This window comes from Lichenostomus cassidix, chromosome 2, assembly GCF_008360975.1.
Source record: "Lichenostomus cassidix isolate B80296 chromosome 2, HeHo_3.0, whole genome shotgun sequence".
Lineage (NCBI taxonomy): Eukaryota > Metazoa > Chordata > Aves > Passeriformes > Meliphagidae > Lichenostomus > Lichenostomus cassidix.
Window position 1 is genome coordinate 24,710,736 of NC_139482.1, and position 19,077 is coordinate 24,729,812.

The following is a 19,077-nucleotide window of genomic DNA, read 5'->3' on the forward strand; positions in this document are numbered from 1 at the left end:
ACTGCCCCCAAAGCAACTAGTCTTGATGCTGGTGCAGCAAGGGTTTGAACCAGATGGCTACCACAGTCCCTTCCAATCTGAATTGTTTGATGATTCTTTTACCATCTCCAACAAAGCAACAGAACAAAACCAACTACAAAGAGCAAACTGAAACACTGAATTTCAGTTCTGGATGACTAAGAAAACTCAATTGCATGTTCTAGACCAAATGAAACCCAACAGTGTAACGGGACAAAGCTTCTCCTAGTATTTAAAATGACAGATTCACTTTGTATCTAAACAGGCTGTGTTTTACTTAAGATGCCTGCATCAAAGTCTGCCTGGTTACATAACACTTTAGTTAAAAGAAAACAACAAATCAAAAACTTGCCAAGTTGACATATGTCTGGGAATGAAACTCTCAAAAAATAGTCTGGGAAGATTTCAAAAATTGTTTTGAAGAAAATAAATATACTAACAAGTCTACTTTACGTCCTCTTGTAATTAAAACTGGCAATTATTTGTGCAAAATTGAGTACAAATAACAAAAAACATCAGAGGCTAAACAGATTTTGCATTTGTAATGTTGCCACTGGCATCATCATATCTAGGCAGCTGTCATTTATAAAACAACAAATGTTCCACTGTATAGGTGAAGCTGTGATGGCTAAGCTAACACATCACTAGTACAATTGGTTTCAAGGCAATTTGAACCAGCAATGGAAATACCATTGATAAATACTGAATACTGCATTTTATCAAGAGATCAAAGCCCACAGCCCCAGCAATTTATTTTGGTGGTTCAGATTAAGCTTTTCCTTGCTTTACATTCAGTGTACTAGGCTGAGCATCACTAAGCTAGGTGTTGTGCAAGAGATAAAAAGAATTACAGGTTCCATAAGAATCAAGTCATACCAGCAATTACAGTGCAAAGTATAAAACAAGTAATCCTTTGTAACAAAAGCAAGCACTACGTCACACAATCAGAACCTAATTCTTTGGTCATGAAAGCAATTATGAAACTCCTGTAATAATTTTTTGTGTATTAAAAATATACCAGAGCATTATTATAGAGGAAAGAACTCTGAAGCTCATCACAATAGCTGTGTAGCTATTTAAACCTCTGTTAAGAGCTATGTCCTTTTAGAAAGTTTATAAGCAGGTATTCAGGCAATTCAAGTATCAGGTATCAGCAAACAGGAGTAGTTAGTAAGATGTATCCTTAATTAATGTGTTTATCTAAGAACTGTACTGATATAATTAATAACAGAAGCAGAGATCCACAATAGCTGCTGTCTGCATGCCAACAAAGTCTTGTTTAGAGACAAAAGCAAAATACAATGCTTGAATGTGCAGCTGTTACACTTAACAAACAAAAATCTGGGGGCTGGATTCCCAATTTCCTTCATGTTTTTGCTGGCTTTGGGGGGAGGTTGTTTTATTTTTTTCTTAATTAAAGGACTGACATTTTACAGCATACTCATATTTCTCAAAGCAGCACAGCATCCATTTTGAAACAGCTTCAGATTGAATTAGAGGACCTCTAAAAAAGAAAACTGAAACCATAAAAACACACACCATACCACAGCTCCATTTCATTAAATACAAGAGCAAGAATTTCTGTCTGGTGGGTAATTCCACTTTAATAGAAATCAGAATTAAAATCTTTAAAACAGGTTCAGTAATGGCTGGCAGCACTGACTCAGGCAACCATATATCTTATTTTGCCTTTCCTTAGTCTCTTAGCAAAATCAACACGGACAATACTTATTTTGCCCTTCACTAGGGCTTGTGAGAACTGGTATCAAAAAAGGGAAGCTCCAGCTCCTGGGGATCACTGCTGTGTTATTCATAACTCAGAACTATTCGGTCCCATCATTTAATTTACCCATCCAAAATTAAAGATGAAGGTTAAAACGACTTAGTTTTTAAACGCTTTTTTACCCAACCACCTTTTTTTAAATGCCATCTAGTAAAGAATTTCAAAGGGCTCTGCTTCTTTAATGAGGCATTAAAATACAGTCATACGACAAAAAAGCAACTCTACTAAGTCTCTTAAACCCCTGGACTTACATTATCAGCTTTTATGTGCCTGTCAACACTCAACAGTAAGAAGCAATGGTTTGCTCTTTGCCTCGAATTTAAAAGCCAGCTAAACTTCCTCTCACTTTCCTGCTGAGAGCTTTAACTCCTTGCAAACTGTCAAAGCTTTGACACTTCAGCAGAAAGTAAATCTACAACATGATGCAACGGCCAGGTATAGTCTCAATCAGCCACTAGTCACCAATTTACTAGTGGCCATTTAACTCATCTCAAAAAGCAATAAACTAGAAATACTCCCCATCCCCCATGTACCAACACTGCTTGCACATCTTCTGTCAAAGAACCAGGTACAGTTAACTTGCAAATTAAAAGAAATTAAACATTTAAAATTGTAGAGATGTCAACACACAGCTAAAATGCAAATACATTTTCAGACTAGAAGCTAAAGTAACAGTGTAGCATTTTTCGAGAAAAGTAAGCGCAAAGTTTTAAACCAGAACTTCTTTACCCAGAACATTTCTCTGAATATCCACAGCTTGGATCTCCCATTCAGTGTAAAAGTTCACTGACATAAAGCCTGTTATTCATTTGTTTAACAAAGATGCCAAGCCAAGTGCACCTGTGAAAGAGTAAGCTTTGGACGGATTTGCAAGGCAGAAAATGTGAAGTTCACGGCTGGGAAGGCCTATATTCTGTTTGGCATAGGCTAAAATATTTATATCATTATTTTAGTGCACACAAAAACAATGACTGCACAGATAAGCCATGCTGTTTCTTTGCATCAATAAAATGAGATCCTTGAGATACTACACCTAACAGCAGTATACTGAAAAATTATCCTTTCCCTTTTCTTCTTCTCTTTTCACACTGTAATTCCACAGTATACAAAACACCTATTTAACTGTCCTAACCTTGACAAGGACTTGATACCACTCTCATTCAAGTGAATGGAAAAAGATCTCATAATTAACCTCAAAGACATATGACTGAGGGACTGAGTGGCAAAGTTACAGAATAGTATTTTAATAATACATTTATGAAAATATTAGGTTTTTTCATAATAGCGGGAAAATAAAACTTTGTTTTCTTATGATAGAAAATAAGGAACAAGCTTTGTCTAAAGGTCAACCATTTCAAAATGCACAGCACTGAGATAGCTCTTCCATCCTCCCCAGTCCAGGCATTTGCTGGGGTGGTAGCTTCAAACTACTATACAGAAGTTACAAATATATTTATGGTTTCAAAAGGGGAGATGAAGGAATTAAACAAAAGCTATCTGAGATTCTGACAATGTTGGCATGTCTCCTCTTTCAAATACCTTAAATACAGTCTGGCACGGAATTTTCTCTCATCACTAGAAGGACTTCAATGGACTTCAAATGTCAAACAAATCCTTTGTCTCATTGTGTCAAATCCCAAGGAAACATTTGACAGCAGGAAAAATAGGAACAAGAGTGCCACAAGTTAAAAAGTTAAGTGGGACTGATTCAGAATTCAGATCAAATGATTACAGTTTTTCCTAGATTATTAATGAGTGCTCCAAGCAATCATTAGAAGCTCTGACGCAGATGAGAACCTGCACATCACAGGCATTCCAGGAACCCTAGTCTGCCTTCACTGGAACAAAACCCTAACAAAATTTGCACTCCCTCCTGTTTAAAAGCATGGCATCTCTCACTGCCTCTCTGTCCATATACATGCACGAAAATGTTAGACACAAAACACTTCCTTCATCAGAGTTGAGATCTGCAGAATTTTTTTCTGAAATTCTTGCAAATCTTTTAGCATCTGTAGTAACTTCTAAAATATTGAACACAAAAAGAATATCTTTCACAACCTCAACAGACTACCAAAATAATAAAAAACCAAAAGAGACAAAAACAAGAGACAGCAAGTATTCTTACTAGCCACAACTTCAAATACAGATTTTTGGAGATGGTAGAAGGAATACAATGATGCTTCAAGCAATGTTTACAGAATCTTGTCAGTTCAAATGGAAAGAGAAGGGCACTTTTAACTGAGCATAACATGTGTGGGAAATGCTAGGAGAAGGTAATGTATGTGTGACCCATGTATTTCAGAAAGACAAAGTCGACGTCATCAAATTTTCTGTTTACTTAAAACTATTTAACAACCAATCAATAAAACTTGATCTACAGGAATAACCATGTCCAAATGTAGCAGATTAGAGATAGCAATTTTATCCAGTGTAGGTACTCAGCAGAAGAATTCCCTATAATTTTTAAAGTGCAAGCTCAATACCAGACATTAGTATAAACTGCTAAATTCTGAATCCTTCTTTCAGATGGCATGGCCCTTATCATTAGGCAGGTGGCAGATAGTCTGGCAGATACCAAAAGCTGTCTCTTGGGTATCTAGAAATAAACAGTCCCCTTAATCAAGTTTCAAACTGGCCTGAGTATATCTCATTATCAGCGCGATCCTCACACTTCCAATGCACAGCTGAATTTTCGGGGGAGGCGGGAACAGCAGAGGGCATGTAATAACTAACTTATTACTGTAAAATCTCACAGAATATGGTTTTAAGCCTTAAAAGTCAGCAAGCTTGAAATATAGCCAATTTAAACAAAAAATAATTCAGGGCAATTTCAAACCAAATATTCACCCAGGTCTTCCGGAAACTTTCTTGCGGTTTTACAGTCATTTCCTATAGTCACCTTTCACTCCTGCTCTGGACCCGCACAAGCACGTTGGGGAAGAGAAAAAGAGAGATGACCCCTTCTCCAGAGGAAAGCGTGACAGTGACAATGACCTTGGCTTCATACTGTGCACACATAAATTATTTTAAAAGTTCAGACATAAAGTTACTTAGCATTAGTGTAGTTAGCTACCAATCACTGTCTCCAACTGTAACAGAAGGTGAAACAGATTTTGGCATAGGTAGGATTTTTACATTAAGAATGCACATTCACAAATGTCTTACCAAAAGTAACTTCTCCTTTGCCAGTCTTGTCAAACAGCTGAAAGGCTACTATGAACAATGCATCTGGAGCACACAGGACTGATTCAAATGCCACAAACTCTTGAAAGGATATCAACCTAAGGGATGAAGGAAAAAGCAATAGCTATGAAACCAACTTGCTTGCAGAAAACTGAAATACAATATAATATTGATTATACAAAAGAAATAAGATCATAACCAAAATGTGTTCAAAGTGTATTCAATAGGGATTAAAATTTATCCTAAAATGCCCTATCCCCAAAGCTGTCAGGATGTCTTTATATCACTAAATGGAAATGTCTGTTGAACAAGGAATTATTCCTCTCGGCAAGCCACAACAGAACATAAAATAAGCAAAAACACTCAGAGTGGCTACTCACCTCACCTTTAATGTGTAACTGAACTGCCCTCTGGGGGAGCCTACCTCTCTCCACTGGCAAGACAGAGTCAATTAAGACATGAGTAACTTCCCTCAAGACTCAGCACTTTTGGAAAGCAAATCCATTCAAGATCTACATGCTGCCACTCACTTCAGAAGGATCCGATCAGAATGTGTTATCCACTTGCTAGAAACTTATTAGTCATCCATCACAGCCCTCCAGTCCTGCACGTTGAGTCACAAATTTCAATCACTAGTATGCATGTTCTTCCTCAGCCCAAGAGCAGTTTATTCAAATTCATCATTACAGCCAGGTTTGCAATGTGCTAGCACAGTAGCAGCGCATATATAAAAGCAGAGTTGTCCTTCCAGAAGTTAGTTCATAAGAAGAAATACACAATTAGACAATTTGGCATTGTTTCCAGCAGTACGTTTGATACAGCAAAGACCTTGAGCATTTTAATTTCTCTGCGTCACACCCAAGAGTTCAAATGGAGATCAAACTCCTGTTCTTAAAGAGGTAAAGGCCAACTATTCTTTTGTTTTGCTGCTTTTTCAATGTCTAGGCTGCAGAGTTTAAAATTGTCCTCAAATATCTGGCAGCAGGGCCTGCTGGCAGTCTGGGATATTTTAGATTGCTGTCTCTCAGGCTGCTTTATGTCAGTGTAGCAGGCACATAGCTTTAATGGTTTCATGTGGCAGCAACTAGGGAACCATGGTGATTTGTGAGCAGCACAAAATTCAGTGTATCTAATATCAAGAAACACACATAAACCCAGAGGATTTTTAATGGAAACTACTATATCCTTAGGACTTTGATTCCGAATGACACTGCAGCCAGTTTAATGAAAACTTCTACGCAATATGCAGTAACAGCGAAGACCCAAGAGCTTGGGTAAGTTGGAAAAGATATTTTTTCCATCAAGTTACAATGACCCATGACTACACAGCAATTTCCAGTCCCGTGTTTTATGGTAATTCAAAGAATCAGAAAATATGCTCAGGTGGAAGGGGTCCGTGAGGATCACAGAGTCCAACTCCTGGCCCTGCACAGGACCACCCCCAACAGACACACCGTGTACCTAAGAGCATTGTCCTTCCTGAACTGAGACAGCCTTGGTGCTGTGACCACTTCCCTGGGGAGCCTGTTCCAGTACCCAACCACACTCTGAGTGAAAAACCTTTTCCTAATATCCAACCTAAACCTCCTCCAACTCAGCTCCATGCCATTTCCTCAAATTCTGACACTGGTCACAAGAGTGAAGAGTTTGGTACTTGCTCCTCCTCTTCCCTTCATGACCAAGTGACCTGAGACACTCCTCATACAGCTTCCCCTCCAGACCCTTCATCATCTTTGTGACCCTCCTTTGACACTCTCTAATAGCTTAATGTCTTTTTTATATTGTGGTGCCCAAAACTGCCCCCAGCACCCGAGGTGAGGCTGTCCTACTGCAGAGCAGAGCAGGACAATCCCCTCCCTTGCCCGGCTGGTGATGCAGTGCCTGATGCCCCCCCAGGACAGGGTTGGCCCTCCTGGCTGCCAGGGCACTGCTGACTCACGGTCAACTTTCTGTTGACCAGGACTCCCAGGTCCCTTTTCACAGCACTGCTCTCCAGCCTCTCATTCCCAGTCTGTATGCACACTCAGGGTTGCCCCATCCCAGGTGCAGGATCCAGCACTTGCCCTTGTTAAACTTCATACAGTTGGTGATTGCCCATCCCTCTAATTAATTCAGGTCTCTCTGCAGGGCCTCCCTCCCCTCGAGGGAGTCAACAGTTGGCAAATTTAGTATCTCTGTGAGTCCTGCATCCAGGTCGCTTATGAAGATATTGAAGAGCACAGAGCCAAGGATGGAGCCCTGCAGAAGCCCCCTGGCGACAGCCTGATGTCACCTCGCTCACTGTAACCTTCTGTGCCTGACCTATAAGACAGCTGCCCACCCATAATGTAACATGGGTGTAACACAGCAGCTGTGTGCTGGACGTTTTGATGGACATGAGAGACAGTATCAAAAGCCTTGCTGAAGTCTAAAAACATTGTATCTACTGGCTTTCCTAGATCAACGCTAGAAGTGTGCTTGCTGCACATCAGCAGCCAAACACCCATAGGGTAACAGAAGCCAACTACCATGAGGAACATAAAAACATGAGAAGATGAATAAAATAGGACATTTTTTTTAAAAAAAGCACAGCACAGAGAAGACCTAAAAGCTGTCCTACATTATGTCCCTCAATATATATGCAATAAATAAAAGTGAAAGAAATGTAGAGTGTGAAACAGTCTAACAAATAATTAACTCTTGGAACTTGCCACCAAAAGTTATAACATAGTACAAGAAGTAAATAAAAAGAAACCTCCTCAGGTATTCTTAAGATTAAACTCACAATTGATGATGCCAGCAAACATATAAGAATGCCTTAAGCTTTACTGGCAAAGAAGCCCATGTCTTGTTACATATGCACATGTTAGCACACGACCAATCCATGAGTCCTTCAAACTCGTTGGGAGCTCTCAGCACTTCCCACTGTTAGACACAGACTACACAGATAATTTTTAAAAGGAAGAAAATTTCCATCCCTTCTCATCCAAAAGAAATTTTTTCAAAAGTAACATTTCCTTCAATTTTAAACCAATATAACACAACCTATTAAGTTTTTCATTGATGCATGTTTACTGTTACAATGTGACTTACTGGCTATAAAAGGTCACTATTATTCATTGTTATTGGTAACATACCTGACAGAACAGTAAACAGATCCAAAGCATGGAGTTCTAATCCAAAGATTATAATACACACACAGAGAAAGAACAAAAAAGACAGGAGGTGACAAGACTCTAAGACAGGATTGTTTCAAATTATAAATGTAAAATCTCTGCCAACATCATTTCGGTAAAGCCGCTCTTTGTGTAAAACAACAACCTGCACGTGTCCTTACCAACAGATCATGACACCGTGATGAGAGTACAGAAAAGAAACACAGCACCTATCCCAGCAGAATCCCAGCACCATGTTAAAGAACATACTCTTTGTTACTAGGCCTGGGTTCAATTAAAACTAACTCCATATATTAACACTGCTATGAGATTTTATATTGGTAGAAGCATTCTTTTTCAGTACTTGGACCCCCAGAATAAGTCAAAGATAGATGCTTAAAATAACCCTGTATGCATTTTTTTAAAACAATTATTCATAGTACCAGGAAGATTAAAAGTGTACAAATTGTGTGGTTCTAGCCAGACTGTTAAAGAAGAGACATTAATATCTGCTGTGCCAGCTGAATTCAAATTAACCCAATTTTTACATGTTAATTAAACCAGCTATTTTCTTCTTATTGTATTTTTGCTCCCTAAGTAGACTAGCCTGCCAGTGATTCCCAACAGATCTATTCTAACAACGACGTATTCATTTACTTCTATTATGACCATACAATACAGTAACTGAGCAGTAATTTTTCAGTCAATTACACGTGTGATTCTTAATGCTTAAAGATGCTGAAATAATGTGTACTACATAGCCATATGCTCACTTCTCTATACTGCACAAGGGTAGTTGCCTGGGTAACACGTTTTCTCTCTGGTTTAGCATCACCCTTTTGGGTTTAGCATAACCCTTCACTGAATATCATTAGGTGTCATTAAACAGCACATATTAACATGGACTTCAATATACTACTTAAGAGTTATTTTATCTACCTAAACAAGTAGTCATTTATGTTACAAAAGCAGAGAAAAACCTAGTGATTTTAACAGCACAAGGAGAGGAAGCTGAAATGTTTACAAAATTTTATTTCAGTTGTGAAGATATTCCACCCAAATAAGTCAAAGTCTTCTTTCACCTTCACATCCTCATTATCAGTGCCAACACTGCACAATTTCTTCAGGAAGGCTCAAATCTTGATATTCTAAAAGCATCCATATACAAGAGCAACAGTCCAAACACAACAACTGGGTATGGTAAAGCAAAACCACTATTTACTACTCTCTCCTTTCTTCCATGCTCACACCCATGTTATCCAGACACCCCATAGACATGATGCATTCCCACCAGAGAAAGTCTGCATGTAGCTATGCAAAGAAAAAAAGCTATTACCTGCTGTAATAATACATACAAATGTAATGATGAAGAGGTTTTCTTCAGAAATCAATGCAGATGTTTTTACTGTATCAGCAATTTAGACATGGTAACATAATGGGACACAAATTGAAGCTACATCTATTATTTTACACTGCAAGCTAGGTAAACTAAGTATAGTGTAAATTGGTGCATTAGAGGATAAATTTATATCCAATAATAATGGAAAATGCTGGCATTTCCAAGTGTTATTTTTGAATACTTTGTCCTTTCTAAAAATAAAGCATATGGTATTTCTCAGTAACGTGTTAGTTACTACAGTCCAAACAGAGACGTGCAGTAAATACTTATTTTGTTAGGCAGATGTTTAAAAGTACAACAAAGAACTGAAAAACGATAGGCAGGATGGAAAATGCCTGGCCTGCTGCTGATGGGCCTTGAGAAAGCTACTGTATTTTGGGGAAATTTCTGATCCAGCCGAGGCCCAGTGAAGCCTTCTTTTTTTTTTTTTTTTAAACTAAGATTAAGAATCAAAGGTTTAAGGCCAGGAACCAGGCTTTTCAATCTGTTTCACACAAACAACAACCATGCAATATTACACTTATTACAATCTGTGTTATTACCAGCCAACTACTTTGAAAGGTTTGTCTGGCCATCAGCAAGTAAAGTATTTCCTTTTCTTAGAGGAAACCTTAGAGGAAACCTTTTAAATTAAAATTATGCCTCTATAAGAGAACAGCAGGAAAGCCCACTGTCGAATAAACCTCTACCCTGGCTTAAGATGGAGGCAAAACTTGCTCCCATGGCAACAGATATTCATTGAACAACAGAGTATGCCTTAACAGGTCTTGTACCTTTGTCATAACAACAGCAGCTCATGTAGACCCTCAAATCCTTAATCTCTGGCAATGAAGGAATTGGGCTAGACTTACATGAGATTTTGTCTACAGTAACCACTGTGAGAATTTATGTAAGAGTTACTGTTCTTCTCATTTCACACTCAGAACTTCTTCAGCTCTTGGGTAAGCAACTCTTTTGCCCATCTATATGGCCTGCTCATGAGTCAGAAGCTCTTGTGCTGTCTGCCTTTCAGCTGTGTGACTTACCCAGTTTCGTATTTTGCACTGATTACACCTGGTATGTATACATAACTTGTCAGCAAAATCAGAAAGAATTTAAAAGTATTCTAAAGAATGCTAGGAACAACCCTGGTGGAGGCTCAAACCCTTTTAGTGACAAGTGGTCACTCACCAGTGGTCACTCACCAGTCATGAGCAACAGCTGCTTCCTCAGAGCACAAGAGAGATCCAAGACAGTGGATAAATGCTTCTGGAAATATACTAGCAGTATTTTCAGAACTGCACTAGTTTAAGTCACTAACACTGCAAAAAAATTAACTTGTCATTGCTCTTGCAAGATACCTTTCATTTTATAACAGAAAAAATGCTAAATTACTGAACAGACTCCCATGACCTTAAAGACACGTAAGCCTCTAAACACTGACAAGCCTATTAAAAATGAACACTAACAAAGGTAGTTTTGTGCTTCACTGTAAAACTGGGAACTCTGGACTGCCAAGTTGGCGGTACTCAGTAGAAGACCAATAGGTCCTGTTGCCATCTCTAGGAGATTTCATTACAGGAACCAAAAAGCAGCTGACCCTTGCCTTAAATGATCACTCTGCAAATTACTTTACACACCAGGAGAACAAGGTACAATTGCTGGGCCACATGGCAAAAAAAAGCTACAATGCCATGTTAGAGAGATGGGTGCTAATCACTTTCTGAATTTTCTCCATTCTTTCACATATTAGCGTAGCAGCTAAACAAGAAGACAGCCTGAATACTGAGAAGAGACTCTCCAAAGACACATTATGAACTGTCACTGCACAGTGCGGATTACAGAAACAACCCTTACCCATGGCAGAAAGCAGCAATTAGAAGCCTCAATACTACACCGCAAAACTCTTACAAGATCACGCCTAGTTATGAAATCCCAACTTGTCAACAAGTTCACATAGGCTACAGTTTTACATTTTGTTCTTCCTGACACCAGCTTCTGTTTGTGAGGGAGATCCAAATCACAAGGTATGGATTGTGTTCTCAATCTTCTTATTACAAAACGGATTTGAAGCCATGTAATTTGGAAAATGCTGTTTTTGCAGGCAGCAAACCAAGGGAAGAAATCTGAGAAATGTTAACGTTTTCAGTCAAACACTATCTGAAGCCACAGCTTTCTTGATGCCAATGTTACCAACATAACCTTTTACTGAATTCTTTTACTGGCGTAGCAATCATCACATTTACTCATCTGCAAGGTTTTAGGTGCCCAGCTACCAAATACATGAGACTGGCTGAGCAGAAAAGAAAGCACAGAAAGTACTGCAAAACTTCTTAGTTATGCCTGCATCTGTTCCCTAGGAAGACTGCTTTCTCTAGTCATGCTTTGTTTATCTCACATTTCTCACATTTTACTCTCTGCAACCACTGATATGAGTCATGCCTGCTAAAAATGCCACAACTACACACTTTAAGTCCATAGCTAATTATTCTCAAGTTTCTCTAAAGATACTTTAAAGGGAGGGTTCAACAAATGCATTCATATGGGTGAAGAGACAGCTTGCCTGGGCAAGTACCAAAAGCAAAAGCTAGGATTTCATTAAAGTAGGGGGAAGGAAGATGGAAGGGTAGCTAATCTTGCCTATTGGCAAAGTCAGCCTTTCAAATGCAAACCATGTGCAACCAACTTCACTGCTGTCTTCCCAAGATTGCGGAGTAGCTCCCTAAATATCTTAGGTGCTCCTCCCCCCTCTTGAAGGAAAACCACAGCAGCAAAAAACCTTTAACGCTGCCACAGCAAAACAAAGCAGGGACACTTTTTTTGTAGGATCTCTTCCTACACCAGCTAAACTTATTTTGGATTTCTATTTGAATGTGTTTGTGACAGATACATAAAGTAAACAGAGACAGAAAGACGCGGGGAAGGAAAAAAAAGGAGGAGTTAAAGGAGGCAGCCAACAAACATGAAAGGCTCCATGAATTAAAAATACATAGTAGACAGAAAATGGTTTGCACCGCTAAATGGTATGAGCAGTTGAAAACATTGTTTCAACTCTTTTCACTTAAAAGATACTATATTCCTTTATGTATCTGCAGGGCAAAAAAAAAAAAAAACCAACAAAACTAAACAAAACAGACCCCCTCCATTCTTCAGGGATCAGACTGTTTTGAAAAAACGGTTTTGTATTTTTTTATTTTTAAATGAACAACAGAAAAAGAAAAAAAATAAACCAATCAGCTACAAACCTCTATTCCACCCCCATCCCCAACCCAAAAACAAAACCACAAAAAAACACTTACCCATCTTTTGTCTGATCCACCACACCTGCAAGGAGCTGCACAGTGCTTGCATTAGGCAACCCATCTCCAATTATCTTCAGGTACCGTGTGACAAAGTCATTAGGAGACATGAAGAATTCTCCATTTTTCTCCACACTTGCATACTGTTAAATTAATATAATATTTAGTGCCTCAATACATCCTCTCCAGTCATTTATTACCACCACCCACAGTTTCCAATCAGGAGCAAGCCTCTGTTAGAACAGATGACAGTTCTGCTCCAGTGAACCTACAGCCTAGACCCACACAGGAAAGAGGGGACTACTCGAGAAACTGAAGGCTTGGCTACCCAGACAACGAATGGCAGACATACGATTTTTAGATTGTCATGTCAACAATTTCTCCACAGTAGTCTAGAAATGCTCCATACTGAATATGTTTTTGAAGTAGAAAAAGAAGCACAAGCACATTTGCAAGCATGCATGTGGCATCTCGGGCCCTCTGCAACTTTGACAGCAGTAGGGCAGTGCAGCACATCTCATCTATCTGAAATGACTCCTTCATTTAGCCACTCTACTTCAGGATGAGAAGACAGGGTTGGTTACACCCACAAAATGCCAGTGGAGCAAATGATCCCGAAGGCATGTCCACCTGGGGGTGCTGTTTTGAAGAACTCCACTGCATCACCTCCAGTCATGACTGGTCCTTAAGGAAAGGAGAACCTACAGATATTCCTCCTTGGTTGAAGTGTTGAAAGGAGGCTAAAGAATTGCATTTGCAGAAAAATGTAACATAAAAACAAGAAGTTTGACAGTTCAGCACGCTGCAGAAACAAGAAGAGTTCCAACACCTGCCACACATTATCCCCTTTTTACACACAGTTAGCGGCATACTACTTCAGAAAACAGCTACTGACAGATCCAAGTGTATTTGCTCCCAGGGGAAGCCTCCAGTAATCTGTTACAAATAAAAGTAATACTAACATTTTTTAAAGATAATATTGAAATAAATTTTTTTAATTCCCTTTGTTACTATCCCTACCCTCATTCCTATGTCATCCCTCAATTTTTAAAGTCCTTGTTTTCTGCAGAAGGTCAAATTTGAAATCAACCCTAAAAAGAATGGATTTTAAGAAAAGAAAAAGGATAAGGACAATCATTAAGAGGAAAAGAAATCCCAGGCAACATTTGCAGAACCATGCAACGTGTTAGCTTTAAGGGAAACAGGTCTATCTTGGGATAACAAAAGTGCACTGAGAACAGGAAGGAAACTGCTAATTTCTCTCTTTTTTTTTTAAGGCAAGGTAGGATGATAAACTATTGTTGCAGCTCCCCACAAAGCATTATCCATACTAAAGTAATAAATAAATTAGATGCCTATCACTATTTTGTAGTGTATTTCAAAGACATTTTCTTTCACATTACTATGGCTCTGCTAAGGGACAAAAACTGCCAGTTTTCATTTCATACTGGTGCCTGCAGCGTACCGTTATACTGCTGTAGGCATATAACTCTCAGAGGGATGCCAAAGTGCTACAGTAAGTAGATTATTTTCCTCTAGTGCTATATAAATACCATTTTCAGGTACAGCAATATCTTCAAGAAACAAGGCTTCAGAGAAACAAGCCCAAACAAAACATAACTTGCTTTGGCATCTATATATTGGTTAGCACTAAAGGATTCCTGTTTCAATAGACAGTGTAACACAAGCTTTTCAGCTGCTACACTGCAAGGAATTTTGAATTGTACACTTTTATGAGAACTAACAGATCAATTGATTTCAATGTAATCATTTGCAGAGAGACAGAATCCTTCAGAATCCCAGCCTCAGAAACTTTTAACACAGCTGCTATTGAGAAACAAATCAAGTAAGTCAGACAGCCTATGCTTCTATATTTCTTTTTTTTCATCCAGGCTAACCCCCTGCTAGTGCACTCAATAACAGAAAACAGCGCAAGGTTTCAGTGTCCCCCTGTTTCTTGTCATTGTGATTTACTCGACTGTGTTTGAAATCCAATCACGTACTCTACACTACATATAGAAAATGACCTTGAAAAATGTCAGCTTGATCACTTTGACTAAAACCTAATCTCTTAGGGGTTATGTTAGAAGACTTAGAAGAAGTAGAAGTACTCTTGGAAATTATCATAACAAAAAGAAAAAAACATCAATTCTATTTGTTTTGGAGGAACAACATTTAAAAATTGGTTCTTTACAATTTTATTTTCCCCCACTTTGACAATTATACCCACAGAGAATTCGATATTACATAATAGTACTTAATGGGTTTTTGGTAACCTATTTACATACATTTTAGATAGACAAGTAATAACAAGTTCAACCCCATTTTAAGTAAGATTTGCAAACATTTTATTGGGGATTTGACATATTAAATATGCTAAAAGTTGACTGCACTCAGCTGCATTTAAACTGATAGTTTCATATTTATTTCTACACTGTGGGTACCATTCCTACATGGCAATCATATTTTTTAACTCTTAATTGAAGTAGAAAAGAATGCTTGTCAAATTATTTTGTAAGTGAACTTCCACAATCTGCAGAAGCAACTGTTTGGGTTCTCCACTGAAGAAGCTTAATTAACACTCTGGCCATCACTTATCTGTAGAGCATGAAACAACATAACACATTCACTCACCATTTTTCCTTCTTGGCAATAAGCTACACGACAAGTCTGCATTACACTGAACAAAACATTTAGCTCCTATTTCATTACTCCACTTTACTGGGACCCCTTCTTTTTAGTGGAAGGGGGAGCGAAAGAGGAAGAAAAGCCAGAGGTGGCATTTAGTGTGTTCAACTACGACCCATTCAGTCCACCAAAACAGAAGGCTGAGGAAGTTACAATCTTCAGAAATGCAAGAGAGATGAATACCCACAGGCAGGTAGGAAACAACTATCACACTATTCTCAGCAAACCAACTACCCGACCTCCCCACGCTCCAACTGAGGATCACCTCACATTTCAGAAGGGACCAGGCTTTTCTCTAGTGTGTTTATTTCCTTCCTCAATGTTACTATCTTCTCAGGTCAGTGGGTCTACTTCCTGTCTGCCTTTTCTGCTGCCCTGCTCCTGCTCTTCAAGTACTTACCTCTGTAAACCACATAACCCCTTCTTTTTCAAGAGTCTTTTTGCTCTCCTGGTGATACAAGTTCCAGGACTTAATAAGTTAAATCCTGGCTTTCTCAGCTGAAAATCTGATTTCAGAGCTATAAATACTGACAGTATATGATAAAACTACAAATGCTGGCAATATACCTTGTGACACCTACACATTTTGTTAATAATAGCTCACAAGGGACAATGAAAAAAATACCAAGAAGTACATGGAGAGTGGGGTATGATGCTGGAGAGATCAAAGGTGAAGGAAAGAAACTGGAAAGCTAGGAGCTCTCTAAGGCACTCAATACGTCCATAAAAATTATTCAGATACAACAGCTCTCTAACAGCACTGTGGCATCTACCCCGTATTTATTTTCCAGAACTGTGAATTTCTGTACTCTTTTTTTTTAACACAGAATACCAAATCTACTCAGACACTGTATTAATAAATCTTAAAAAAGGCTAGAAATAGTTATTTAAGTTTATGAAAATGGGTCAAAGAAATAAAATTTCACAAAATCATAGAATACTTTGGGTTGGAAAGGACCTTAAAGATCATCTAGTTCCAACCTCCCTACCATGAGAGCACACGCATTCCATTAGACCAGGTTACCCAAAGCCCCATCCAATCTGGCCTTGAACACTACAAGGGATGGGACATCCACAATTTCTCGGGACAAGCTTTTCTGGGGTTTCACCACCCTCACAGTAAGAGTTTCTTCCTTACTTCCTTAATCTAAGCCTACTCTGTTTCAGTTTAAAGTCATTCCCTTTTGTCCTACCACGACATGCTCTTGTGAAATATCCCTGTACTTGTAAAATGTCCCTCTCCAGATTACTTGTAAGCTCCCTTCAAGTACTGAAAGTCTGCAGTAAGGCCTCCCTGGAGACATCTCTTCTCCAGGCTGAGCAATCCCAACTCTCAGTCTGTCTTCACAGGAGAGGTGCTCCGGCACTGTGATCGTCTTTGTGACCCTCCTCTGGACTCTCTCCAACAGATTCACGTCTGTCTTACACTGGGAGTTCCAGAGCTGGATGCATCACTCCAGGTGGGTTCTCACAAGAATGGAGTAGGGCTGGAGAATCACCTCCCAGTTTCCAGCAAAACACTAAAGCATGCTTCTCTCAAGTATATAAGCCAGTACGAGTCATTTCTTTACTTGCATGCTTTCCATAGCAGGCCAACAGAGAAGGAATTTCAGTTAAATAATAAATATGGTCAGCACTTCACAAGGTGATCTTCCCAACACTTCTACAAATTAGAGAAGCAGAGGTAACTCTAAAGGAAGGAAGGATGCATGCAAGGATGGAAGAAGAAAGTTTACCAAATCATCTAACAGTAAGGTGTCTACACGAACATTTTACCACATGTAGGAACATTACTGAAACTCCCACCACATTCTCTGAACAATGTGGGTTTTTTGTAAGATAGCAATACTTCCGAGTCAATACAATAATCACTCAGGAATATATCTGACTTCTTGGTGTGCATTGTTCAATTCTGATAATGGTATTTAAGTCTAACATGGTAATAATACAGTGAATGATTAATGGTTGGAAAAAACTATCAAGAGTTGTATGCTGCAATAAAGGAGCAAAAGATATGAAAAATTTAAGCAGAAAGAGTAAAATATTTACTTTACACATACCTTCAAAAATATTGTTTTCAACTCAGCTGGATCAGCTCTTTTGGTTAGAGCCACCTACAAGTAAATACAATTACATTAATAGGCATAATTTATACAAAAGATGTCAAAGTGTCATTTAAAAACAAGAAGACAAACAACAGAATGAGTGATGAAAATAAATGTTCACCTTAGATAAATTAGGTACTGCTTTAACTGGTCATGCTTATTTTATCCATTTCATACTTACGTAAAGTTATTCAACATTTTTTATGCAACCCTGCAACTCTTAAACAAGCACACATTAACAAGTCATAAAGACATTCAAGAATCAAACCTTTATAACATACCTCTTTGCTGGGATTCAGCATTATACCATCTTTACCATAGATTTTTACACTTCCAGCACCTTTTCAGAGTACCATATGAAGTCCACAACTGATAAATGGCAACAATTAAATACTCAGACTCACAAACTTGTTCAAGAAAGCAGCTCCATAGAAGACTGAATTTCAATGTAATTATTTGTTTTATTGAACATACCTTTTTAAACTTACAACATAGATCTTTTTAATGAGGTGAATTCAGAATGCAGAGTATCTACATTTTTCTGCTAATCAGACAATTAACAAGTTCCAACTAAAATCTAAGCTACATTTATCACCACAAGCCCAAAGTAATTATTTTTTTTTTTCCAAAACACTGAATCAAAAAATATTCAACCCACTGTGGATTAAGTCCATCAGTATTAGCCTGGTTGACATACCATACTACCCTTTTGATGCTTTTGGCAGTAAGCGGATTCATCCCCTCAGTCTGTGCCTGCTATAGTTTCCCTTTCCTTCTTCAGGACACTTTGATAAAATCTTGCTTGCTAACATAATAACCATCATCTGATAAGTCAATTCAGAACATCAATCTATTCCAAATTTTAAAAAAATACATTGCAAGCAAACCTGGATTTTCAAAAACCTTGTGAGAATATCTCTGTAATGGGGAATAAACAGCCAAAGGACAAGACATACAATCTTAACCTCACTTAAGAATTAAATGTCAGAAATGTTATCAATAAAACACTGCCTTACTTTCCTTACTCTTATGAGTAATGGTAGACTGTAAAGGCAAATGTGACCCCAGTGCATTTCCAACAGCACAATGGTCTACTGCAGAAAATGAAAGGAGTCTGTGTAAGTCTGTACAACAGCATTATATCCTCACATGTACACTTAAAGACAAATCTTCAGTAAATTTGTCTTGACCCTAAATGGGTCATTTAAAAACTACAAAAGACAAAAAAAACCCACAAAAAACATTAAACAAACAAACAAACAACAACAAAACAGGAAAAGTAAAAAACAAACCAAAACAAAATCCAGAGTATTTTAAGAAAAGTGTATGATTAAGGTTTCTTATAAAATTTTAGAAGGCCTTTTTTAAGGGAAAAACCACACCTATGCCAGGACTCGACACAAAGTCCACAGCTGAGTCCCAATTCTGCGTCTGCACAGAAATCTCCCTGAAAGCAGTTGCAAATAATCAAAGTGTAATTTTGAAGCTG

General features: G+C 38.3%; 1 protein-coding gene across 4 annotated transcripts in view; it reads right to left on the minus strand.

Moving 5' to 3' along the window:
• SLC25A13 (solute carrier family 25 member 13) overlaps positions 1-19,077 on the minus strand; it is a 102,126-nt gene that overhangs the window by 61,855 nt on the left and 21,194 nt on the right. For all 4 annotated transcript variants that reach the window (XM_085050769.1, XM_085050768.1, XM_085050767.1 and 1 more), the window contains 3 exons: positions 17,544-17,597; positions 12,796-12,938; positions 4,967-5,082 (listed from right to left, as the gene is read on the minus strand). In XM_085050769.1, coding sequence (XP_084906895.1) covers positions 4,967-5,082; positions 12,796-12,938; positions 17,544-17,597 — 313 coding nt within the window. The remainder of the gene's footprint in view (positions 1-4,966; positions 5,083-12,795; positions 12,939-17,543; positions 17,598-19,077) is intronic.